This window comes from Ixodes scapularis, unplaced genomic scaffold (assembly GCF_016920785.2).
Source record: "Ixodes scapularis isolate PalLabHiFi unplaced genomic scaffold, ASM1692078v2 PGA_scaffold3__209_contigs__length_174095766, whole genome shotgun sequence".
Lineage (NCBI taxonomy): Eukaryota > Metazoa > Arthropoda > Arachnida > Ixodida > Ixodidae > Ixodes > Ixodes scapularis.
In genome coordinates this window covers 72011301-72037923 of record NW_024609868.1, presented here as the reverse complement: position 1 = coordinate 72037923, position 26623 = coordinate 72011301, and the positions used below count along the sequence as shown (strand labels likewise).

Here is a 26623-nt window from a genome sequence, read left to right as displayed (position 1 = left end):
AAGTGCTCACAGGCGTCCACGACTTTTGTGGCAGCTCCAAAATGAACTTGGCATTGGCGTAGTGTTTGTTGAGGGACCTCTCAATGTCGAGCGCAACTTTGTCCAATTGTTTCTTGACATAGATGCGTATGATGGGAGCGTTTCTGAGCCGTGCAAGGATGCCCCGCCTGACGTTTGGAACAAAGCCTGGAAAATGAATTGGACACTTTGTTACCACCGCACCAGATTTTTCACGATCGGAAACCAATCTACAGATTTTTCCTAACCCTTATTCATAAAAACACAACAACGTCCCCGGAGCTGCACGAACCAAGACCACCCTCGATTTTAGATGCGCCGACTACTGGTGGCACAAGCACCAAGTTGGTTCTAAAGCAATAACTAGTGCTTACCATATCTCTAAAGCTAGTCCACCTACACAATGGTTAAAAGAGGTGGAAAGGTGGGGGGGCATCTTTTGGTGTTAGCACAAAAAACAAAACAGCTGAGGCTCAACCTGATCGCTCAGATGCTCGTGCCTAGATCAACTGTCATATGCCCTAGAATGTGCCATGGGCATCATATCAGTTAAAAGGCACTGGAAGAACTTTGTGAATCAAATTGTTTCGTAAACTGATGGGGAAACAGTCCCTATTTTTGTTGAAGCTCACTGCCTACTCTTAGCACAAACCTCCCAAACCAAGGGTGGGCAAATTTTATTTTTAAAAAAGAGAAAATCGAAAGAAAACACGAGTGGAGTATGTTTCGGAGAAGACAATTTCATGACCAAAACATCAATAAACTCAATGCACCTAAATGTGTCTAAATGTATTAGCATCAGATTCACTAGAAAAAGTCCTAAAGTACTGGTAATGCTTCACCTGAACAGGCATCGGAGGTTAAATATTTGGGAGTCATTTTTTCCTCTGTGATTTATTAAACACAATTTTAGGTTGGCTCCCCAATCTCTGAAGGAGACACTATATTCTTCTTATGTACGGTCTATCCTTGACTACGCGAGTGATATTTGTGATCCGTTCAGGCAGAACTTGGTAGATCAGGTTGAAAAGATCCAGAATCACGCTGCAAGATTTGCGACGGGTGATTATGATTTCAGAGCTAGCATAACTACACTGAAGTCGTCTCCTAATTGGATACCTCCGAGTCAAAGGCGGAAATTTCTCCGTCTCAAACTTTTACATAACATTTTATACAATATCACTATTTGTAGGTCTAAGTATTTCATAAAATACTGCTCATCCGCCCATTCCACATTAAGCACCCATTCCCAAATTTGTAAGATCTGAAAAAATATGCACAGTACATTCATATGTAAAATTGATGACCGGACAAGCGCCCATCCCCCATTTTTTTTTTATTTTCTCCAAAGTTTGAGTGGGCGCTTGCCCAGTATTTTACGGTAGTTTTGAGCTCGCCTATGTGTCAGAAAAAAAGAGATAATTGAAAAAATATTAGACAATTCCATTGCAGAACTGATGTTTTCAAATGTTTTTTTTTTTTTCGCGGTCCATTGACCATTGGAATAACCTGCCAAGTGACATTGTTGAAACATATTTGTCACAGCGGTTTTTTCAAAAGATTCAAGGATATGTCTAATTATCGTTCTGCATGATTTATTGTATTGTTCCATTTTACTTTCTGTTTTTAGTGTATAATTTTTTGTCTGCCCCCTTCTACCATAATGCCTCTTCAGGCAATGTAGGTATTCAAATAAATAAAATGAACAGGCATCAGGTCTGCTATTGATAAGGAAATGGTTTCTCAAGGCGTAAAAAAACGAAGCATAGTTTACAATTCTAAGGCGTAAGACACTTCAGCTACAGCGTGTATGAGGTATTTGAAAAAATAACAATGATTCCAGCAAAAAAAGATGTTTTAAAGAAATATTATATTTGCATGGAATTTGGTACAGATACTGTTTTCTTTTCCTCTTCTCAGACTTCCTTCGATAAAACAACCTTCAGCTCCAATGACCGACTTGATGTGGCTTTAAAAACAGCTGCATGCCCTGATCAAGTGGTCTTCGTAGATGTTGGCTGTAGTGTCCACAATGGCAGCCTTTAACAACTTTTTGGTGTTGCGGAACTGCTCGTTTGTCTCTCTTTCGGCGACGCCCCAGACACAGTAGTAGCCCAGAGGGTTTACATCTGGTGAATTAGGAGGCCTTATGTTGGGGGTGACGTGGTCGTAGAGCTTGGCAGCCAGCCATTCTTGGGCTGTGTGGCGTGGAGCAGATTACTGTTGAAAAGTGTATGGCCTCCCCTGGGCCACCACCTCTATCCAAGGTTTTACTACAGCTCCTAGGGTCTCAATGTAGGCCTTCAAGTTGACCCAAAGTCTCTGTTGAAAGAAGTGCCGTGGCACGACATGACCCCTGTTGCTCGGACCATCGCAGATGATGGAGACTTTGGCTTGCGGTCGTGTATCACTACCGCGTGAAGCACGTTAAAGACCCCAGGCTAGCGGTTGTACTGCACTGGCTAAATTGCTCATCTACAGCATGTGACTCGTCGCAACTTTAATGGCTGACCAACTACACGCTGTATAAATATCCTCACAAACCAATTTGCTTTTTTTTTTTTTGATGGAGACTTTGTCCACATGACCATAGAGACCTTGTTGGAGCTGGTGCAGAGCCACTTGTCATTCCTCCTGTTGACCTATTCGCCTTGGTCAAAGTTGTTCTTGTCGGAAAAAAACCAAAGCATGTCCGGTTCCTCAGGGTGCTTAGCTTGTTCAACAAGCGCTTGAACAAGGTGGCACGGTTTTCCTAGGTTTTTTTTGGGAAATAAACTGTCCTCGCCTCATCAAGTATGACTGGTATCTAAGGTCCTCGTGCACCAGAAGCCCAATAGTGAACTTCGCCACCTCAAGCTGCTTGGCAAAGGCCCTTGTTGCCGAGCACGTAATTACAAAGAACCCGGCTGTCACAGATGCATTTAGTATTCTTCATTTACCCCTTTGTCATTCTAACTGTCCAAAACCCCCTGGTAAATGGGGTCCCCGATCACTTTTGCCGATCAACAAGGGGTCCCTGAAACATCAGTGGTTGAGAACCACTGCTCTAGAGTCTGAACCTCGATGCCACAAGTATGGTTCACACTCTTAGTGGGCCCTGTTATTGCATAAATAACCACAGGTCTTTCCCACCAATCCTGTCAACCTGAGACAGCAGTGTTCTGGTTAAAATTTTCTTGCAGGCCAGATCTGGAATGCAGACTCCCACTTTAAAATAATCTTTTCAAAACATTCTTTGTGCAAATGATCAACGACTGGAATTCACTGCCTCCTGACTACATACATGCTCCAAATATGGACTGTTTTGGATCCTGTAAAAAAAAATTTATTTAGCTTTTTCCTGCTTGGATTATGAAAAACCATCTACAGTATTTCTTAAATAAAAAAAAAAAAAGAATCTATATTTTTAAGACCACTTGCACGTGGAATAAATATTTTTGGGGTGGAGGAAAAACACTGCTCAACATTAGTTAAAAATTAGCACCTGCATTTTAATTGATTGATAAAACTGTCATGTGCAGAATTGCTGCATCTCTTCGAAGCGTCCCCCCGAGTTCTTTTATGCCATTTTTTTCTTCTTGCGATGGCACAGAGAACACACAATTGCATAGACTGAGGCCTGACGCACAGACTGCGGTCGTGTGGGGTGACTCATAGCGTGTCAACGCACGATGCCTGGAAATATGCGCAGTTGGAGGTGCAGATGTTTGACAGGTGGCGAGCTCTGCTACCCTTCGCGCCCCTCCAAAAGTGCTTCGGACAACGGAAAACCGGAGTTAGCTTCGGTAGCAATGCAACTGACATGCTTTCCAAAGTTTCAGCTGCAAAGTCGAGCCAGTTTTTGCTCCCCGTCTCAAAAGGCAACACGACCCCATTTCCACCCTTCATCTCGACAAGTGGCGCTACGCTATCTTTAGTTGCACATTCTGCGTCACATTCATCGGTGTGATGCAACTGAAACCCTGGTTAAAGTGTCACAAGCCATTCTTTATTTCTCTGTGCTATGATTGATGCATTGATACACAGGAGAAAATGAGCTCCCCAATTCAGAAACCGCCAAAGATAGCAAACCATGCGGCACCTGCAGATGCTACATGTTCGACAGTTACGGATGATTACTGTTAGCCTGCTATAAAGAATTGCATGAGTGAAGACTGTACAGAACACTTCACTAGTGTTCATGTGTCTAAAAACTGTTGTGTTCATGCATCTGAAAACTGCTGTGCTCATGCGTCACAATTAACAGTGCAGTGCTAATGTGTCTGAAAACTGTGGTGTTTATGAGACACAACACTGCAGTGTTTATGTGTCATTGGATGCCACAGTTGAGCTCAATGTCCACAGTGCACGCTTTGAGAAAACTGTCACCCACACAAACTTTAACAAGAGCAACAATCTCGATGGTATGACACGCGTGTTGCAACATCATTGTGGAAGCTATACTCCCTTCTATCTTAAGATGTACTGCAGAGGGTGCTATGAGCCATCCCAGCCAATACAGCGCTGTAAACCCATTACATGACTACGCACCCTATCACTGATCTGCACCCACACGATCTGTTGAATCGGCTTTGACGGCTCGTAGTGTTATCTGCAGTCCATTGTAGGGTGAAACAAACCACGGCCGTCAGCCCGGACTCAGCACCAACAAGTTTAGCGGTTGGCAAACACTACCTATACGTGCACGCCCTAGGTAATCAGTCAAACGAATATTAGACAGGCTTACCCTCGCCATAAATTAGTCGCGACAGAAGTCGCAGGCCAATTGCAGTCACAATTGCGGTACCGAAAATTAGGAACGCCGGCTCCGTGGATTGAAAGCGGCTATTGACGGCCTCCCTGCGCGAATCCAGGAAGGCGTAGAGGCTTTCCAGGCCATGAAGGGAATATTCCAGCTGCGGTAAAAACATGTTAGAACATGAAAAGCGTTTCGAACATGTGCGCTTTTTACGTCTTGACGAACATCTGCTCCCGATTGATGAATGGTTTCCAGACACTTTCAGCGTTTGAATTACAGACCTCACTCTATCGATTTGTTGCACCATTTCATTAGTCATCAGCGCGCTCAGAGCGAGCACCAGCTCCCGCTGACAATACGAAGTTCTGAGGTACGACCACGGTATGAAGAATCACTCTGTTTTCCATTATTGAATACCGGGCACTATGGGATGTCTCCTTCCCTCAGAGGTTACGGCCCCACTGACAACACAATCAAATCTACCATGAGCAACGTTCCGTCGCATGCTGAAGCTTCAGCATCCAAAGCTCCCACCCTACAAATACATACTGAAAATAAGCAGATATTTCTAACTTACCAGCAACAGGGCAGTCATCGTCGTTTCTCAGCCCGGGCAAATTTTCGTGTAACCCGAAGCTAAAACCACAACCGCGGCGGCAGACGAGACCGCTACCGACCGGCCGCGCTAAACTTATCAGTTACCAATGAGCGAATCATGCCCCTGATAGTGCGATACCCGGGATAACGAATGCACTCGGCTTACGTAACCGGCGCTACATTGGATGCACGCAGGGAAACCGTACAGCGAGCATTCACCCACCTACACAGCCACCGGCACACCTCACAAGCGCAAATTTTGCTCAGCGTTTTGGAACGTTGGCTTTAGTTGATTTAGCCATTGCTCCTTAAGTTGGTACAACTTATTTTGCACAAAAGAAGCTTTCTAGCGTCTTCAATATCTCTGTAAAATTATTTCTGAAATAAGTCATGCTAAAAGCGCGGTTTTAGGTTACTAAACAAAACAAAAATTTTTATAAAAGTTACTGAGGGAATTTATGAACAGCTGCTTAAATGATTAAATAGCCAATCTGAATCCAATCCACTTGAATCCAATCCATGCGCGCGTTTGCTGCTTGTAGCTGTTTCGTTCATCCAGCGTTGAACGAATGAATGGGTTTATTTCGATTCAATGGGCGGAAATCGCCTTAGAAGCCCGATTTTAAAAGGCGCTGACTCGGTGAGTTAACAAGAATCACATAGCTCCTATCAGATCGGCCAAAACGCCGCTAGCTTGATGCAACCGTAAGTACTCCACCACGAACCTGCAGCGAACGAAGAGTCTGCCAAAAATGTGGACCGCAAGAGGTGCCTCTCCGCCAGATCGCATTAGAGCTTTCTTTACGGTCACCATGCCCCCGAGGCTAAAACGCCACTCCGGTTCGGATTCGCGCGAATTCAGCGCTGATCGACTGCACGGCAAAGTTTCAGGCGCGACCGACATGACACAACGGCCGAGCGTCCCCGGACGGTGATGTGGTATCTCATGGAGAACGTGCAACGTTCCTACACGCTCTCCGAAAGACTGCTGCGTGCGATCGGCATCGGACACGGCGGCGGCACACGACGTGAGCAGGAGGACATCGAGGATCTGATTCGTCAGGGCGCCGACGTGAACCTGGCGCACGGGACTTTCCTGCCGCTGCACTGCGCCTGCATGGTCGGGGACGCCAACAGCGTCTCAATCCTGATCAAGTGGGGCGCCGATGTAAGTGGAGACATCTGTTACGTGTTTGTTTGCTATTGTGCGCAGGTATGCGTACCTTCAAAGGCGCTGTTCCGTGAAGTGTTCGTTTGCCAATATTGCTCTGGAATTGCCCTCTTGTACCTATCTCAAGAAGCGATCATGATGAAATTGAGAGCATTGTTGTTCCATTGCACGTTTTGGAAAGCGCAGCTAGCAGCTGTTAAGTGCTATCAACGAGCACTTGCTGTCCTGGATAGAGGTTATCAGAATCGTGTAGAATATTGCCTGTCCTGTTGGACATAGCTGGTGCCTCAAGGGACACTTGTTGAAATCTTGGCGTTTATCTGCAAAACTCCCTAGCAAAGAACTGAAATTTTATACGGATATATATTATATATGTCTTCGAACCACCCACCCTGGGCCAGTATGCCAATAGCTTGTCTCAAATTTACGTTAAGCTGAATTATCTGTTTGCAGGCTGTTTGCAAGTAATTGGGTGTTATACCAGTCTACCAGTTAACGAAGTTAAACAAAATGATCCCCCGAGACACTTAGGGAATGCACATGTTAAAAGGTTGACCCGCAAAAATGAGCTTCTGCCTGGCAGAAAATCTTTTGCCACTGTCCTTCGGTCTGTTCCTTCTCACACTCTTCCCTCCTCATTGCTGAAAAGGAGTGCAGGTCTGGGAGTTAATCCTGGCTGATCTGTGCATTGGTCTCGAACATAACATCACACACACGATTATTGCAACGTGTCCGAACCACAGTCACCGGCAGGATGAGATGGTAGGGAGGTCTCCGCTTCCAGCACAAGCTTGCCTCCTTTTATAACGTTTTAGCATCTTGCGTGCCCCGAGCAAGCACGCACAGCCAAAGCACAGCAGAAGGCGCCGAGCATATGTGCCAGAGACCTGGTGTTCGAGAGAGACGCCATTTACACCCTCTTAGCGACTATGGCTGCAAGACCTTATCTAATCAGCTGGTTGTGAAACAGCCAACTTCTTGATCTCGCGCAGGTAAACAGCTACGATGGCTACCACCGCACGGCGCTGCACCACGCGGTCGAGCGCAGCGCGGACTGCGTCCGCCTGCTTCTAGCCGCCGGTGCGGACACCGACACCATCGACATCAACCGCAACACCCCACTCCACTGGGCTGCCTTCCGCAACCGCGCCGACTGTTGCCGTCTGCTCCTCCAGTACAAGGCCCGCGTGAACAACATGGACTTCAACAACGACACCCCTCTCAACTGGGCGGCCATGAAGGGAAACTACCAGTCAGTCTGTGTCCTCCTCGAACACAACGCCTCACCGGACATCCGCAACTACGGCGGCATGATACCGCTGATGCGGGTGGCCATTCTGCTGGCGGCGGGGCTCCAGTCTCCAGACGACGAGAAGTCTTTTGAGCTACTCATCCGGTGCATGGGCAGGATAGAGCTCAGAGATCGGGACGGTGAACTCCCGGCCGTGCTTGCGAGGGACAACAAGTTGAGGTCGAAACTGATGGCGGTCTGCTGCACGCCGCGGCCCCTGATGCAGCTTGGGAGGCGTGTCGTGCGGATGTCCCTCGGGCAGCAGCATCTTCCGTCAATCGTGCCGTTGCTTCCGATACCGGAGCGGCTGCAGAGGTTTCTGCTGCTGGAGTTCTAGCGGCGGTTACAATCTTTTAGGTCTGTTCAGAACCCCCTATATATAAGAGGGCCTGGTTTGGTCTCCTGGTTTTGGAACTGCCCAAAAGAGGAGTTTGATGTGGGAGGACAAACACTGCCACCTGTCGTAATTCTATGCTGGAGGTGTTTTGAGAGGGTTGCGGTGATGATGGGGGATCGTTGGAATTCGGTATGAAGGAGTGCATCATTTGAGGGAATTACAGCACTCTTCCCTCTCTTTTCCTCAATCACATACTAGTCGTGGAGTCTGGTCTGGTGGGAGGGTCAGTAAATCGGCACATTTGTCGCGACTGTGGGGATAGGGAATCAATTATGTCTGTATATTCAATACTTGTAGAACTGTTATTTCCTTTTCTTTTTTTTTAGCAAGTTTGATAGTGTAGTGCCAAAGTTGTTTGAACAACAATTTTTGCAGCTTCTAAAATTATGCTGGGCAGATTTATTAAAAAATGAATAAGTTGGTCTTATTTAAGAGTCTAAAAAAAAAAACATAGGCAAGGTATGGGTGTGCGGACATCCAAGACATGAGTTCCGCATGCCGTTCTGCTTGCAAACTAGCTTTGGCTTATAATCGCAGAATGTTAAATAAGGTGCGACTCATTTTGTTTCAGTCGAGCCAATTCTGGTTTTATCCGGAATAAAAACTGAGAGCACATGCACTTTCCAAAGTACCACAATTCTTACTGCTTACTTAACCTTGCTTTCCAAATGAGCTGAGCCACACCCCCCCAATTTAGAAATCCAGATGGCAATAAAACTGTGCACCACAGAACTGTCACTGCATGAGGTCTGTATCATTTACTGCTTCTTGAATTGACAAATATAAATATATTACTGCAATTTGAGACCCCTTTTCATTCATTTGTGTACATTACTAAAAAAAAACACCCGTTTTGCTATTCCCAGCAGTAGGGCGGACTGCAATTCATGAGATCCTGGAACCGTTGCAGAATAAATCTTTGTACAACAGTGTACAAGATATACCTGTGTTTGGTGTTTTTGAGCTTGTTTTAATTTTAAAGTTAGCTACAATGTTTCTAAAACAAGGGTCGATGCAGGGAAGCTGGTACGCGGTCATACTGAGAGAATCGTCCCGAGACGGGAAAATGAAAAAAGAGGGCAAACAGCCTAGTGGTTATGGGGTTGGAGGGCGCAATTTCTGTGTAGGGTGTTTCAAAAATTGCATCCGTGTTTTTCTGACACTGCAGTGCTCATCATCTTTTTCGTTTTCCCTTATCTCTAAGTTTTCTCGGCACAATATTTTTTTTGTAAATATGTGCACGTGTTAAAGTGTACTAGCTTTTTTAATATGTATATGCAGGGGTAAGCACTAAATCGGCGCACTTTACATTCAAATGGCACGCGGACCACGTCACAATGTTAAATAAAAATATTTAATCCGGATGCATTTTTAGGTTTTGGTTTTCTATCAAAACAGATGATCCTTGCACCAGCGATCCTGCTACATGTGGCTAAGGCACAAACTACCTCTTTGCCTCCCTTGCAGGAGAAAAGCGTTGCGTGAGCCGGTGAAACAAAACATTGTGCCGTTTGAATGAAAATACAATAAGGCTTGAATAAGCGTCGCATATTAGCACATGTTAGTTGATCCGAAGTGTTAAAAAGCAATGCTTCGCCAAGAGAGTATCAGGCGTAAAAAAAATCGTGAGCAGCAGCAAAGGCTTTATTCGACACTTCAAGCAGAGCCAGCTCTTTTTCAAGACCAAGCCCTGCTCGAAACGTTGAATAAAGCTTCTTCTGCTGCTCACAATTTTTTCTAAATGTTAGTTGTGCACCTTGGTCACAGCAGACAGGACCGCTGGCATGGAGATGCGTTTTGAGACAAAACTTAAAAATGCGTACAAATGGAGCGTTTTTCCTGAAAGCTGTAAAAGTTTTGTGTGCCACACATTTTTGCAAAGTGCACCGATTTAGTGGTTTTTGATGGGGCCCAGATAGATTCTAATTGAGCTATTTATACCGAACATTATTACTTTTTCTACATAGGTCCTTCAGCAGAAATCAAAAGGACACCAAACTTTTTGGAGCGACTTGGCGTGTGTTGGGAGAAATACCCCGTATACGTGATAGCTGGACTTCTTGTTATCGGCAACGTGCGTCCCATCTCCAATCAATGGAACTTTACCCCCCACTACATCAAAGCGACTGAATGAATTGAAATACAATGAAAACAATCCAAACTGCACCTTGAAAGGGCATCAAACGACATCACACACCCTACGTACTTAAAAAAAAAAAATTTCACCCTCAAACCAAAACAAAACGTTCCACAGCATTATAGGGTGATACCAAAGATGGCAATCTGACCTTCCCTTTCTTTTGGAATTGGTAGTTGCCAAAATGAACAAGTCTGTTAATTTCTATTGGGGGTATTCACTGGATGCCATACTAGAGTGCACTCATGCTCAGAACGAGCTCACACTTGTATGTTCCCAAGACCGGCAATCTTGGTGTGGAATGCACGTTGCAAAAGCACTGTGTAAGCTTGCCATCAGCACTTGCCGAGCAGCTACACACTCAGCTATGGCCGCCAGTGAACTGCCCCCATACTTTGTTTCAGCTTGTCTAGATGTAGCAGACGCTACAAGCTAATGGGACCAATCAAGCAGTGTCAAAAGCGCAAGTCTCTGGGCCTTTCCTGTGTACGACTGGTTTTGACACTGTCCGATTGGTCAGATTAGCTCGTAGTGCTGGCTGCGTCTTGACTTGAGTTGAAACTAAGTACTTGCAACTTTCAAAGCCTATAAGAGGAGCACTAATTCCTATAAAAATGGCTGTCGTCTGGACGATTGTCGAAGAACAGCAAGACAAGGTTGGGTGTGTGATACATAGGCAATAATAATTTTCAAATACGAGCGATATAAAAGCCATACCTGATACTTCAACAGGAAGGGGTAAGCAAGCAGCTCTGCTTGGATCTCAAACATCAAGGAGCTAGGGAGCGCAATTCTCACTACGGTAGCACAGAGTTATTATAACGTACGCAAGAGGTTCAAATGTGTGCTGTGGAAAATTGAAGCAGACAGCAACCAGTCGAAAATTGACTTCCAGTAATGCATTTTCAAAATTGTGTGTACATTTTCTCCCTGCATTCGATAAGAGCAAATATCCCGAATAATTCATACATACTAAGTAGCTTGGAACATTTCTCAGTCAGACGGACGAAACAAGTCAGTAATGGCGTTTTGTTTCAAATTCATTGCATTAAAAACGATGCTAAAACGGCTACAAGCATGTATTTATGTGCATTGTCGGACACTATTAGCGCGAACACGATGTCAGCGCTATTGAGCATGGGGGATATACATGCCAAACGAACGAAGGATATCTGGAAAACCAAGAGAGACACCAAGAACTACTCAGTAACACTGGATCAGCAACTCCCTGTGCACGTACAATCTTAATCAATCGAAGGTCACATAATCTACAGATTTTCATCAAGTACTGCATTATTCTTTCTGCTCTGTGCAAAGACATTTGTTCTGCGTTCAAAACATTGCCCACGTGCTCGAAATGTTTGAGAAGTGGTGCCCAATAAAAGCTGCCTGGCGTAGAAAATAATACACCTTTCACAGCTTATATACTTCATTCTTTGTGTTTTGAGCGTTTTTAACCGCTCCTAAACATGCAAGACAGGGTCATTTTCATATAGTGACAGGACTGGCATATTAGCAATATATATGAATTAACAGAATGCTAGCAAACCTTGAACACACTCTACATTCCTTTTGATTGTTATTTTGCTTCAGGAGACACATAGCCTCCTAGCATATGTCGGAGGAACCCGGGTTCTCCGCAGAAGCAGCATCGCGAAGAAAAGTCAGTGAGGACTAGGAGGTGATTTCTGGTGGGGTGGGGGAAAGTGGTAATCTGCAGTGCAAGGAATATTCTTTTCTGTTCTCTAGGTAGTGATTTGTGTGCAGGAGGGTATGTTCTATGGGTTATCCTCTAATGCTGCGTGACCTCTTGGTAGGAGACGAGAGGGTGCATGCGCTCCGGTTCGGCTTCCTCGGCATCGGCTTGACGGGTCAAATCTCGAGCCACGAGGTTAGCAATCTCGTTGCCGGGAATGCCTTGTGGGCGGGCACCCAGACAATTCTGACTTGTCTCTTTGGAGGGTTCTGGTTGAGGAGTCGGAGCATGTAGGCACGGATGTGTCCACTAGCGAAGTTGCGATATGCCTGCCGAGAGTGGGTGACAATGACTTCGGTTTGAGTGAGAGCGAGGGCTATCGCCGCCTCCTCGGCTTGAAGGGAGTGATATGCTACTCAGATTCGTTGTTCATTATGACGGTAGCTGTTGTGGCTGCTCTGCCACCATTGCTTATTTTCACACACCTGTTGTGGAACACAGGTTTGGGACTGAAATACAGCAAATTTAAACATTGCTCATTAATGAAGAAAAATGCACCAACTAAAGCAATTACACATACTGTTTGTTATGACCCAAATAACAAATGTCCAGTTATTTTCCCATAGGAATGCACAGGAGCACCTTAAAAGTACACTGGTTGCTGTCTGCTTCAATTTGCCTCCCTGATGTCACAAGTGCCAGTTGGACCTATAACATACGTTATAACTCTACGGTACCACCATTGCTGAAAGCTGCGAATAACAGGACTTCGGCAGAGCAGCCAAACTGTCATTCTGAATAAAAGTAGTGAAAACAGTTTACATTTAGATCAGTTGGCATTTAGGACAGCATAGCTCTTTACAGCCAGGACTGTCTTTTTGCAATTGTTTATTATGCACAAGATCAAAGGTTCAATCAGGATTGGAAACTCGACAGAGGGGTGTAGGCAGATTAGCACTGGGAGCCAGGGTGTTGAACAGAACAAGAACAAAACTGAAAGCCCAGTATATTCTGGCAGAACAAAAACATAATAGACACTTATTACTTATCAGAAGTGAAAGGAATGTCAACTGGAACTGGACACTTTAGTGCAGGTAGCTCTTGATGTATCACTATATAGGTCAGCAGAACCAGGGGGTACCAGGCCAACATAGGAAACAACCAACGACTGGATGGTCCATCCATTTTATTGAATCTTTGTTCATGTTATTCCAAATACTTTTTTCTGTTTTGTTTGTAGTTGTTTACGAATTACTGAAATTAGGGGGAACTTTTGCACTTTCAATAGCAATGGCCTTCAATTGCCATACATGGTCACATAAGTGACCTTTGACCTGCCAAGCCCATCACAGCCAGTAACTGTTCTCTTAGTAAAGAGAAGTCAATTCTCCCCATGCACATTGCTAAAAAGCAGCAGCTATCAAAAGGGTGTACGACACTGAAACACAACGTTCGAACAAACAAGGCTTTTATTTGTCCGAAAAGAGGAAGAGGAACAAGTGAAAAACCAATTTGAAGACTTGCACAATGAAAACAAATTGTACAAAAGAGGCAAGTGACAATTTAAGGATGCAATGGATGCACTTGTAACGCTTGGTTAGCTAAACGGTAGAGAGCAAAGCTGTTCAAGCCTCTGCCTGGGCATCTTCGTCCTCGTCGAACTCCCCTTCGTCGTCGGCCGTGGCCTCTTGGTACTGCTGGTACTCGGACACCAGGTCATTCATGTTGGACTCTGCCTCCGTGAACTCCATCTCATCCATGCCCTCTCCGGTGTACCAGTGGAGGAAAGCCTTGCGACGGAACATGGCTGCAAGGAAAGGTGTGCAGGCCATTAGGAGACAGCTTGAGACAACCTAGAATTGCTGGTAAGGGCATGGAGGCAAGCTTCTGGATGTAACACCATGCCACCAAAGGTGAAGCCTTTGGTGGCATGGTGTGGAGGGACAACAAGTATGGAGGGACAACAATGACTAAAACTAAGGGACGCCATTGGCCGAAAAGGAGAGCCGAAACACCCGTTTTGGATCCCCCTTTCGTCAAATAGTCTTTGGGTCATTGTTGGGGGTAAGTCCCTTCACATTGCTGGCTTCACCTCTGGTGGAGTCATGTCACCTCCCGAAACTTCCTACCTCCACGAATAAGACACTTACGCTGCACACAACTTGCAACTTTAAAAGACTGCATAATGGTCTGTACTCCAAAGCGTGGCTAATCCGGTGCACCTAGTTCAAAGAACTGATACTCACCAGTGAACTGCTCCGAGATTCTTTTAAACAGCTCCTGGATGGCAGTGCTGTTGCCAATGAAGGTGGCAGACATCTTGAGGCCACGGGGCGGAATGTCGCAGACGGCGGTCTTGACATTGTTCGGGATCCACTCCACGAAGTAGCTGGAATTCTTGTTCTGCACATTGAGCATCTGCTCGTCCACCTCTCGCATGCTCATGCGCCCGCGGAAGATGGCAGCCACCGTGAGGTAGCGGCCGTGGCGGGGGTCGCAGGCGGCCATCATGTTCTTGGCATCGAACATCTGCTGGGTCAGCTCTGGCACGGTCAGGGCCCGATATTGCTGGCTGCCGCGAGACGTCAGGGGGGCGAAGCCGGGCATGAAGAAGTGCAGCCGTGGGAAGGGCACCATGTTCACTGCCAGTTTGCGCAGGTCGGCATTTAGCTGGCCGGGGAACCTGCGAAACGAAAAGCTGGCCATTAAGAAAGGGGAGCGGTGCAACAATTTGGACAGAGGACGTGGCACTAGTGATTGAACAAAGTCAATGGTACTATCACTAGCACATTGCCCCAAACGATACTGGCACTGCATAAGGATGCAGTACTTAACAGGGACCACGAACCCCGAGCTCACTCCAATAGATATGTACAACCCATGGGAAAAAAGTCGGAGAAATTCAGGATTTCTCCAACTTTTTAACGTAATTTCGTTTTACTCTAACGTAATTTAGTTTCACAGCGTGACTGCATGGCTGGTACCCAGCACATTAGCGTCGGAGCGTCCGCACGCGCCCGCATCTATCGTTTAAAAAATTAAAAGAAAAAAAAAAAAAAAAAGACTCGAGACGAGATTCACGAGACCGCGAAAGAAGAGACGGCGGGGAAAGCTATGCGAGACCGGATGGACGATTGATGTAACTAAAGCAAGGGTGCAGGCGAGCCGGTTCTTTGTCCTACGTCCAATCTTTTCCCCGGCTCCAGGGTTACAATGCCACGATTGATGCAAGGTACTTTGTGTCGGGCGGCTGCTTGCGCCACCTAGCCACGCATGCTCTATTACGGTACTCAGTTTCGTTTCAGTTTTGAAAGGCGACCAAAACTGGTACTTTGGCGCAGGCTTGGCACAGATTGCCCATATTTAGGCAAAATTTATGCAGGATGTAGCAAGGTTAGCCCCTTAGCGCAGCAATCACATCACTGCCAATGACATGCCTACAACAGACTCTCGCTGCCTTTTCTGTTGAAACGGCCATTTCCGCCCAAATGTGTTTTTATCCCATACTTTTATATATCTGCACTGCTGTTCAGGCCACTTGGCTGTTTGCAGGCATGCAAATAAACCCCATCCATCCAACTTTAGTTCTCGGGCAACTTCCCCTCTATATTGTTCACTTCACTAGTTTGTTGACATCTTTTTTGATCACTGTGCTGCGCTTCGTCAACGCCTTCATTAAAAATCGGTCAGCAACTGTACCTGCGAAAGACCATAGACATCTGGGAATCTCCCGCGAGGTTTCAGCCAATGGCTCCAGAACCCGATAAGAAAGCCTTATACCGTCCACTTTCGAAGAGTTAGGACTAACCTAAGGCAGGTGGTAACACCGGACATGGTCGCAGAGACCAGGTGGTTAAGGTCGCCGTAGGTGGGTGTGGTGAGCTTCAGGGTGCGGAAGCAGATGTCGTAGAGGGCCTCATTGTCGATGCAGAAGGTCTCATCCGTGTTTTCCACTAGCTGGTGCACAGACAAGGTGGCGTTGTAAGGCTCCACCACGGTGTCCGAAACCTAAAAAAAGAAAACCATGAACTCCTTTATAAAGTGGTACAGGCAGCAGCAATACAAGTGGATCCAGTTCAATGCCAGTTGAAAGGAGTAAGCTACAGCATGGGGTGCAGCAGCACGCTAAGGCACGATACAGACTGCCGCTTCGCGACAATACATGATCTGGCAGTCCCATGCAACCCCTAGATACAGTAACATATTCAAGGTTCCATGCATTGCTTCGCTGCAGCCCTAGCCCGATTGTCGCTGGCCAGTACCCTATACTTTGTGATAAAAGGACAGTGGGACTGGGAGGACAGACCTTGGGGGAAGGCACCACGCTGAAGGTGTTCATGATCCTGTCCGGGTACTCTTCCCTGATCTTTGAGATGAGCAGGGTGCCCATGCCAGAGCCAGTGCCCCCACCCAGGGAGTGGGTCAGCTGGAAGCCCTGCAGGCAGTCGCAGCCCTCTGCCTCTTTGCGCACTACGTCCAGGACAGAGTCCACCAGTTCCGCACCCTCTGTATAGTGGCCCTTGGCCCAGTTGTTGCCGGCACCACTCTGGCCTGTACGGACCAAGCACCCCGTCAGGACAAACACATAAGGTGGCCCACAACCTCGCGCCACTTTGAACACTGCCTGTACATTCCGTAGCCGAACACTCAATCCAATAACTATGCAGAAATTAACAACCCAGGTTTCATGAAATGTCCACTCAAACGCTGTAGTCACTGACAAGTAGCCAGAAAGAAGGAAACTCCCACATGAGGGAGTAGATCAGACACCCCCTCCAGCAGGGAGAGTGCGAGGGAATGAAAGGACACTAGGAACCCATTTTCTGCGTGATAGAACATCCTATAGCTCGGGCTTCAAGGGCCGAGGTGTGGGTAGTCGCAATCTATCTCATTGCTCAGTGGCCAATAAGCAAGTTTCACTTTACCAGGAGGCACAAGCGTGTTTGTGAGATATAACTATGCAACGCTCGCACCTGGCAAAAAGCGGCACTGGAGCATTTGAACATGCAAGTGATTTTACAAGCGCATTGCCTCGGTGCGGTAACCATGTGCCTGAAAAACTAATGAGTTGCCAAGTAAATACTGCTCTTTCAGCTGTCATGTTTTCTTCCGAACTCCTATCTGAATGAAATTCTGCAAGCTTAGCATCTGCAAACAACGTAGAAGTTCTACATTTAATTTGCGACTTCACTACTCTACCCTGCTCATTGGGGAGTGAAGACTGGAGCACACCAATCGGCACATTACCGCTAGTACCAGACACCATGTAGGTTGTCTGCCTGGCAGAAAGGGAAAAATGCTCACCAAACACAAAGTTGTCTGGCCGGAAGAGCTGGCCAAAGGGTCCAGACCGTACCGAGTCCATGGTTCCCGGCTCAAGGTCAACAAGGATGGCACGAGGCACATACTTGCCACCTTCAAGGCAAGAAAAAAAAGGTTAACACGGACCACATTTCAATTGAAAGCTTGCAGACTTAAACAATGGGCATATGAGACAACTGAAATAAAACAGTAAATTTTCAACATTATCCACGATTTGACCTAATTGATGCATTCGAGTGTTAATTAACTGTCATGGTAACCCACAAGCGGGGGGAAAGATGGGATAGACACAAAGCTTTCTGGAGCTTTACATTGACATGGTAACCCACTCCTGGGTTACCATGTCTGTATTGAACCAGCTTGCCTGCAAACTTGAAGTAAACTATTCTAATTGCAAAGCATCACAATGTGACAGGTACTGCACGTCAATCACTAATTCGATAAACATCTCATTTTATTTTTAAACGGCTATGCTGAGGAGACTATAGTACCGGAGGCCTCGTTGTAGTAAACGTTGATTCTTTCCAACTGAAGGTCCGAATCGCCGTGGTAGCTGCCGGTTGGATCGATGCCGTGCTCGTCGGAGATCACCTCCCAGAACTGCAGGAAGAAAATATACCAGAGGGTCAGCGAACTCCCCGAAATTCCACAACGGCAGCGCCGGGTTCACGGACCGAGGTTATTCCGGGCACGAGTGAACGCCGGTCCCATCAAGACGCGAGAAAAGGCAGCGCACAGTTTAGGCCCCAGAAGGGACTTCCCTAAAACCAGGCTCTTCGGTGCCCAGAAATGAAATGAAGGAGGCTAGAAAAAACGTGGCCGTTTTCAGAGGCGACGAGACTGCCTAAAATGGCGCGCCGATGGAACGAGGTAGCGGCGAGTAAGAGGTGGGGGGGTTACGTGGGCGGGAAAAGAAAAAAAAAAAAAAATGTCCAACAAAGAACAGGTTAAGAGCCAACTTACATAGAACGAGAGAAGGTTCAAGACAGCGGAAGCGGAGAACAAAAGGGGTTCGCACGTAAAATGAACGACAAACCAAAGGCGTTACTGGAACGAATGAGGTGATAATGGAGACGCCCTGTACCGGTAAAGTTGGCATTGGACACGCCTAGTTGAGCAAGACTTCGAATTTCACCACGCAAACGCTACAAATGTGACGGAAATTATTGAAGGGACCCTCGGTTCGCATCCCGTAACACCTGTGTTGCTCCGAATTTTAAAAACGGGCCACCTAGCAACTAACGGTTTGAATGACGGTTGATTAGGCCTAACAACTGCCAGAGCCGGAAATCGCAATGAGCGCCAGCGACAGGGTTTGAAAGATTAATTAAAATGAAACGCAGCATTCATACCTTTGCGCCGATCTGATTTCCACACTGGCCAACCTGAATATGGACGATTTCACGCATTTTTTGTTTTGGAGTGAAAAAAACCGTCGATGTAACAATGACAAGCAACGACCGCTCCCAGCTCTGCAACTACGAAAAACGGCGCGCCCCAGTGCTATTTATAAATTTCCCTTTCTACCCTCGACCCAGAGCGCCACCGAGCTGGTAGATTCTATGCGCATGCGCCATTTGGTTATTTCTTTTGATTGGCCTTTTTGAAGCACGTGATGCCCAAACCATAGAGTTATTATAGACCATTTTATTTAGCGCTCTCTGGGCGGCACCATTTTGTTCGACAACAGCGCCCTCTCTAAAGATCCGGGAAATTCAGCGGGTTCGGCCAGTTCGGCCGGTGGGGTAAAAAGAGAGAGAGGGCACGCTTCCCGACTCCTGTAGCAGACGACAAAACGGCTCCATCTTTGGCCTGTATCGGCGGGTTGTACGGAACATCGAACTCTCGCTCGTGGCTGCCGTTGTGAAGTGGTTCGTGTTGAATAGTTATGGCTACTCCAAAATAAGCCTAGAGGTCTCTGTTGTTCTACTTCGGTAAATGATCAACTGACATATCTTTTTTCCGTGACTTAAATAGCAGTTGAGTCAGCCGGCAGTACTACCCTCAACTACTGCGTGTATTGCGGCAGGAGAGCACGTTTTTATTTATTATTTCAGACATCCACTCATAGTCGCTAAAGGCCTACACCAGTCAGTAGGTCTGTTCGATTCGCCTGAACTGGCTGAACTAGTTCAGCAGTGCAGGAACTGGTGCATTCGATTCAACCGGAAGTTGCACGGCCGTTGCACTGGCGCGTTCGATTCATCCCAGTTCTGAACGAGTTCAGACCCAGTTCATCAAAATCTTGCACCGGCTCCAGAGTCAGTTCAGCGTCCGTGCAGAAGCAGACGAAAAGAGCAGACGGCGATAGCAGACGACACTCCTCGTCCGTCTCTGCTCGCGGTGCCGTTTTTCGCAGCTCTTGCTCAAATGTCTGCGATGTTTAACAATAACGCCGATACGGACATTGCATTTCATCTCATTTATGATAATAATGTACCCTCGGTGGACGCGGAATTGATATCATAACTGGGGGTAGGAATTTGATTGATTATGATATTCTGAAAGCGTTTAGGCACCTGCTCGTGTAGGTTTGGCTTCCTGTGGTAAGTGTTGGAATACTGGCTCACGTAAATTGCTTCTTTTTGATGCCATGTGGGGATCCACAGTGTTGATATTCTTCCTTAGCAACACGGGAAAGGTAGTGCACTCTTGATAGGCCCCGCCTTCAGTTGCTCTTGGATGTATTCTGACGACTCTGATACATTGCAGAGGTCTGGAATTTAGTATATTGACCCTCGCATGCCCCGCAGATGAGCATGATACCGCATGCTTTGTCCGCTGATATCTGGACGCCCACTAACGGGCCTGGGAAAAACGGCGCCGAGAATCGGCATTGGCTTGGTAGTTCCATGCAGGTCTTTGTTGAGGATCAGCATAAACGCTTCAGCTTGACGCCAAAGTTACGGTTGATAACTGTATTGGCCAAAACGCTATCGTCAGGCCTTCGTCTTCGAGGTAACCGTAATCGACCGCGCGCTGCCGCCAGTGACTCCCGACGCAAAATCATCCTGATGCCGCGAACCTATCGTCGAAATGCGGAACTCGGGAGACTTGGAATGAATCTACTGATGCTAAATGAATGTGAAGGACACGAGCGCTTATGGAAACGAGATGAACTGAACAGCCGTTAAAAATGCAGACAGAAACACATTTCGTGCAGAAAACGTTTTTAGTAGCCGCGAATAAAAAAAATATTCACAGGGAAGATTCCGTTACTATACTTTAAAACTAAGGAAACACGAATGGTCTCATCAAACCGCGACTCAATAAAGGTCGTATCCGACGTGGCGAGGAGAAACAAGAGCCAACAGATGCAGACGACACCCATGCAGCGCTTCCGCTCGGAAAGCCGATCACAGCGCCAGTCCTAGTTCGGCGGCTGCACTGGTTCTGCGCCGCCGCTGCACGACTCCTGCACTCCTCTGAACTCGGACAGAACTAGTTCAGAACTTTCTGGCCGAATCGAACAGACCTAGTACGAACTTTGTAGAGTAAAAAAGGTACAGCCACCGGATTCACTTTTCGCCGGAGAGACCGGGCAGTCAGACACAGTTTTCCCTATTTTTTTTTTTTTTTGCACGCAGGTAAAAGCACAATTGGACTCTGTTAGTCTTTTTTTATCTAGCATAGTAATACACGATAACTGGCATACCAAAATCTGCGCATCTGCGCTTGAAATTCCCAAAATGACACGATTTTAAACAGAGTTTGTACACCAGCCGGATGCTAGGCACTGCCCACTCGGCGGAGCAGACGACACACAGGCGAGAGGGAGAGGGCATTTTTTTTTCTCTTTTTACCCTCTCCGCTAGAGGTTCAAGTGGCGCTAGTGTGCTGATGCAAATAAAGTCCCTCCATGATGCAAATTGAAGCAGACAGCAACCAGTCCGAAAATGACTTCCGGTAATGCATTTCTATGGGAAAGAACGAGTGCATTTTCTCTGCGCTCGTTTATAAGAGCAAATATCACGAATAATTCGTGCGTACTAGGCGCATTGGAACATTTCTCAGTCACGCAGATGAAATAATTGGTCAGTTACTGCGTTCTTCTTTCAAATTCGTTGCATTAAAAACGGTGCTAAAACGGATTCGTACGTGTATTTATGTGCACTGTCGGACACTGTTCGCGCGAACACGACGTCGGCGCACTGGATCAGTAACTACCAGTGTATGCACGATCAAAATAAATTAAAGGCCACGTAATATATTCCGATTTTAAGTAAGTAAGTACCGCTTTATTATTTCTGCTCTGCGCGAAGATGCTTGTTCTACGTTTAAAATATCACCCGCACGTTCGAAATCTTTGAGAACATGTGTCTGCATGCATGCTTAAAGGTATCCGGCAGATAAAACAATACGAAGAGACACTTTTCACGGCCCATGTACTTTATTGTTTACGTTTTGAATGTCTCTATCCGCTCATGCACAAAAGGGTCATTTCCATATAGTGAGAGGACTGGCATATTAGCAATATATAAGCGTCACCGGGATTCTGGCGAGCCTTGAACACACTCTATATTCCTTTCGGTTGTTATTTTGCTTTGAATCGTCGCATGTTTTTACACACCTGCTGCGGAATACATGTTTCGTACTGAAATGTAGCGAAGTTAAGCATCGCTCACCGGTGAAGAAAAGTGCGCTAACTAAAGCAATTACAATTTTAAAATATTAATCAAGGTACATACTATTCGGTACTACCCAAATAACCAAAGCGTTCAGTGTTGTTTTCCGTCGAAGAGACAAAATGCAGGCGCGTTTTCCCATAGGAATCCACAAACGCACCGCAAATGTAGACTGGTTGCTGTCCGCTTCAATTTTCGTCACGGAAGTCGCATAGACACTAGCGCCAGTTGACTCTCTAGCGTACGTTATAATAACTCTATGGCCCAAACTGCCTGTCAGCTTCTTTCCAAGAGGGTGTCCAGGCCCGATGCTTCACCTCACAACACGCACGTAAGTTTACGTAGCGGCGCCTGGCGGACGTTCGTTTTTTCTATTTTTCTAGCATGTTGTATTCACATTATTATTGAAGATATATCATATACATGTTTTTTTAACAACATGTGGAACACTGTTCTGGATGTGACTGTCCTGATTCAAACGAGTTTCCCTCGTACAAAATACGATAAGGATGGCTAGTGTCTATGCGAGTTGGGCTAGTTGGTTTTGCATCATGGTGTAATACGCCAAAACAACAGGGACAAAAACGAAGATAGAACCAGACAGGACGCGGCGTAACTTTCAACTGAATTGTTTATTTGGATGACAGAATTAAAAAAAAAAAAATTAAAATATAAAAGCAGGCACACTTGGCAGAACACCAAAGATATGGTCTAAAAACACACCCCCCTCAAATGCCAGCGTCATTGGTTCCTCAAATAGTAGAATTCTTTATCACTCAATGACAAAGAGGGAGCGCTTATACAAGTATTGTCGTGGTGGGACCTAATCAGGAAGGCTTCATGAATTTCTCTTGCCGTTTTTGGTTTGTAATGGCCCATGACACAGGTGTCACCAAAGATGGGGCTGCACTTTTCCGAGTTGGGCCCGCGATCGCAACGGTCAAAGTGGACCGCTAAGTGGCCAAACGGGGACTGCCTGATCGCCAACGCATGCTCTCTGACCCTATCATTAATGCACCTCCCCGTCTGGCCAACGTACACCTTACCACATGACAAGGGGATTTTTTACGTGACACTGGTGGCGCACTCGCGGAACTTAGTGACATGTCGTTTTTTGCACGACTCTTGTGGCACATCCGATTCCCCTCCTAATCTGCTTATCTTTTTACACAGTGAAGGTAGTTTATTCGGTGCTGAAAAAACGACTGGTATGTCAAAGCGATGGGCCACCTTCAGATTGTGGGATATCTTGTGAATGTAAGGCAAGACAACAGGCCTACGTACCCTCTTGGGAGCCCTTTCGCACACTGCGCTGTTGTCTTTTTTCATCTTTTTTGCTAAAGTCTCTGAAACATCTCGAAGAACATGAGGGGGGAACCCTGCCTCTTCAAGTCTGCGGAGTTGAGAATGAAAACTGTTTTTCATCCGGTGGGGGCACGATTTCTTTAGCGCGGCCCTTAGGCGAGATGAAGCAATGCCCCTCTTCACTAACTTGGAGTGCGCCGAGCTGAATGGCAACATTCCTTTCTTGGAACGGGGCTCATACGCCCAGCAGGTATGCTCCGCACCGAAATATAACCCAAGATCCAAAAGCTGCAGCCGACCAGAAACCGATGTCTCGTGGGTGAATTTTAAGCCGAAAGCGCAGCTTGCGAAAAGTTTTAAAAAACCCGCGATCGCTTGATCATCCGCAATTACAGGGCGGGAAACACACACCAAATAATCGTCTACGTAACGAAAAATTTTAACATGTTCCTTCTGTTGAATTTTTTCAGATATACGCTTGTCGCAATTTGCAAGAAAAATGTCACACAGTACCGGTGCTACAGCGGAACCGATGCAGATACCACGTTTCTGCACAAACAACTCTCCCTCGAAGGAAACGACAGTGGAGTTGAGGTAGTGGTTCAGCAGCTCCAAAAAACCTTCGACTGTGAGACCACACGCATTGCGAAATTGGACCTCTCCATTTTCCTCAATACAAAGTCTGACAGCCTCAAAAAGGTGTTCATGGGGGACCGAATAAAAAAGGTCTTCCACGTCAATTGAGAAACCGGTTGTCCCCCTAAGGACTCCTCCCTGTAGGAACTCTAAATTTTCTTCAGAATTCCTGACCAGGAAAGGATCCCCTAGATCCAACGCAGTCAGGTGTTTACGTAGAAAACCCCCCACTTCCACCTGCCACGAATCCCTCTCCGTAACTATAGCCCTGAAGCTCTGAACGGACACCCACTCTTGTGGGTTTTAGCTGCGAAAAAAACTTCCAGGTTAACATTCTTTGACGAAAGCACTTTCTTTCCTAAGCTGGATAGATCCAACCTCTGACATAAGGCTTTGGTTTCCGATTTTACCTTGTTCAGTGAAACATCCTTAACAGGTTTGAAGTGTTTTTCTATGGCCTCACGTGACTTGTCTTTGAACACCTTTTCTTCCGTACAGCCCGCCGATGCAGCCCAGAGATGGAGTATGGCAACCTCCCGTTTTGTCGTCTGCTAGCAGAGTCGGGCGCGTGCCCTCTCTCTCGTTTTACCCCGCTGAACCCGCTGAATTTCCCGGATGTATGGAGAGGGCGCTGCTGTCGAACAAAATGGTGCCACCCAGAGAGCGCTAAATGGCATTAGGGTCATAGCAGAGAGGGTAAAAGAGAAAAAAAATGCACTCCCCCTCTCACCCCGAATGTCGTCCGCTCCGCCGAGTGGGCTGTAGCTAGCGTCCGGCTGGCGTGCAAACTCTCTGTTTAAAATCGTGTCATTTTGGAACTTTCAAGCGCAGATTTTGGTATGCCAGTTGTCGTGTAATATTATGCTAGATAAAAAGACTCACAGGGTCCAATTGCGCTGTTATCTGCGTGCAAATAGAAGACAAAAATAAGGAAAACTGTGTCAAATTGGCCGGTCTCTTTGGTGAAAAGTAAATCCAGTTGCTGTACATTATACTATACAAAAGTTCGTACTGGTGTAGGCCTCTAGCGACCATGAGTGGAAGTCTGAAATCATAAATAAAACGTGCTCTCCTGCCGCAATACAAGCAGTAGTTGAGGGTAGTACTGCCGGCTGACTCAACTGCTATTTAAGTAACGGAAAAAAGATATGCTAGTTGATCATTTAGCAAAATAGAACAACAGAGAGCTATAGGCTGATTTTGGAGTACCACAACTATTCTAAGAACGCGAACCACTTCACAACGGCAGTAACGAGCGAGAGTTCGATGTTCGGTAGAGCCCGCCGATACAGCCCAAAGATGGAGAACGGCAACCTCCCGGTTTGTCGTCTGCTAGCGGAGTCGGGCGCGTGCCCTCTTTCTCGTTTTACCCCGCCGAACCGCTGAACTTCCCGGATGTGTGGAGAGCGCGTTGCGGTCGAACAAAATGGTGCCGCCTAGAGAGCGTTAAATGGAATTACCAGTCCGCAGGGGGAAATTTGGGGTCAAAAATAAGAGATTTTGCTTAGATAGCCCGCACCCGGTGCATAGTCCGCACCTGGTGCTTAGTCGACACGAAAATCTTCTCATAGACGGCACACGTTTACAAATGTCTGCTTTGTAGCTCACAATAAAGCCTATGATGTGCATAAATCATAATTAACATACACTTTCGTGCACAAAATTCGTCACGTCTCGCCATAATAAACGATCTTGAAAAACCTAATTCCTGTATAATCCGCACGCGTAGATAGTCCGCACAGCCGGAAATTTCAACTTTTAAACATGTATAGTACGCGGACTATAGCCCGGAAAATACGGTAGTTATTACCGGTTATTACTAAATGAGGTGATATTCTGCACCATAATTGTATCGGTGTCGTTTTTGTGCATTTACTGGCAATGTTACGGTGACTTCCTGCAGAATTAAGTACAAAACCAGCGTGTTGGTAGCAGTAATTAAACATGAGGAAGATACATAGGCTGTGTTCCAAACCTTACCCAAATGAATCCGAGTTACTCCGGCGGATCGTATCACGTGACAGCACAGATTAAAAAACGCTGGACGCGGGTAGGTTTTAGAACGCCAAGGGTACAAAACCCTTTCCCTGGAGCATGGGCGTACCAACCGGGGGGGGGGGGGGGGGGGGGGGGGGGGGGGGGCAAGGGGTCCGCGAAGGCATTCTAGGGGTCCGTGAGGCCCGCCTCATTAGTCAAGCCCGGCAATCGAAGTCGTCTTTTTACAGATTGAGAAGAAATTAATAAATTTTCAGGCGAGTTTTCTTGTGTGTTTGTCAATAAAAGAAGTATACTTCACACTAGCCCTTAGGTATATCCATATTTTGTATTAATATTATATTTAACCTATTCTCCCCTCACCATGAACGGGGTCCTCCGTCATCTCCGTCGATCCACAAGGGGTCCGCGAAACATCGATGGTTGAGGACCACTGCCCCAGCGCATGACTATGATGAACACCGACGGTATATAAATAGCGTCAGGTCACGTGGCCGCTTGTTCAAATTGCGAGTTGAGTAGGGGATCGACAGCTGTCTCTTTTCTTTCTTTTTTCTGTATCTGCTATTGAGCGGAGGGGAAAACTGATGAATGCTTTCGCAAGCCATCAACGTCAAGGGTTACTTCTAAAAGGGACACTGACACCTCCAAATTTTTTTTTTTTTCATTTTTTGCCAGGCGCTTTATTATGGTGT

At 46.4% G+C, this 26623-nt stretch overlaps 3 protein-coding genes across 3 annotated transcripts in view; 1 reads left to right on the top strand and 2 right to left on the bottom strand.

The window, feature by feature from the left end:
- LOC8029065 (sphingosine-1-phosphate lyase) overlaps positions 1-5643 on the bottom strand; it is a 32542-nt gene extending 26899 nt beyond the window's left edge. The window contains exons 1-3 of the mRNA XM_029994116.4: positions 5334-5643; positions 4745-4913; positions 11-186 (exon numbers count right to left, since the gene is read on the bottom strand). Coding sequence (XP_029849976.2) covers positions 11-186; positions 4745-4913; positions 5334-5351 — 363 coding nt within the window. The 5' untranslated portion in view covers positions 5352-5643. The remainder of the gene's footprint in view (positions 1-10; positions 187-4744; positions 4914-5333) is intronic.
- Positions 5644-5799: 156 nt separating this feature from the next.
- LOC8029067 (ankyrin repeat and SOCS box protein 8) lies at positions 5800-10432 on the top strand. Its single transcript, XM_029994118.4, has 2 exons — positions 5800-6521; positions 7517-10432. Exons 1-2 carry the CDS (start codon positions 6288-6290, stop codon positions 8150-8152), a joined length of 870 nt encoding a protein of 289 aa, XP_029849978.2. The 5' UTR covers positions 5800-6287; the 3' UTR covers positions 8153-10432.
- A 3064-nt stretch (positions 10433-13496) lies between these two features.
- LOC8029064 (tubulin beta chain) lies at positions 13497-18867 on the bottom strand. The gene is made up of 7 exons (XM_029994117.3): positions 18720-18867; positions 17859-17967; positions 17350-17460; positions 16352-16596; positions 15854-16053; positions 14292-14728; positions 13497-13852 (listed from the first exon to the last, which is right to left on the bottom strand). The coding sequence occupies exons 1-7, from the start codon at positions 18774-18776 to the stop codon at positions 13671-13673; spliced, it is 1341 nt and encodes a 446-aa protein (XP_029849977.1). The 5' UTR covers positions 18777-18867; the 3' UTR covers positions 13497-13670.
- Between the last annotated feature and the right edge of the window lie 7756 nt (positions 18868-26623).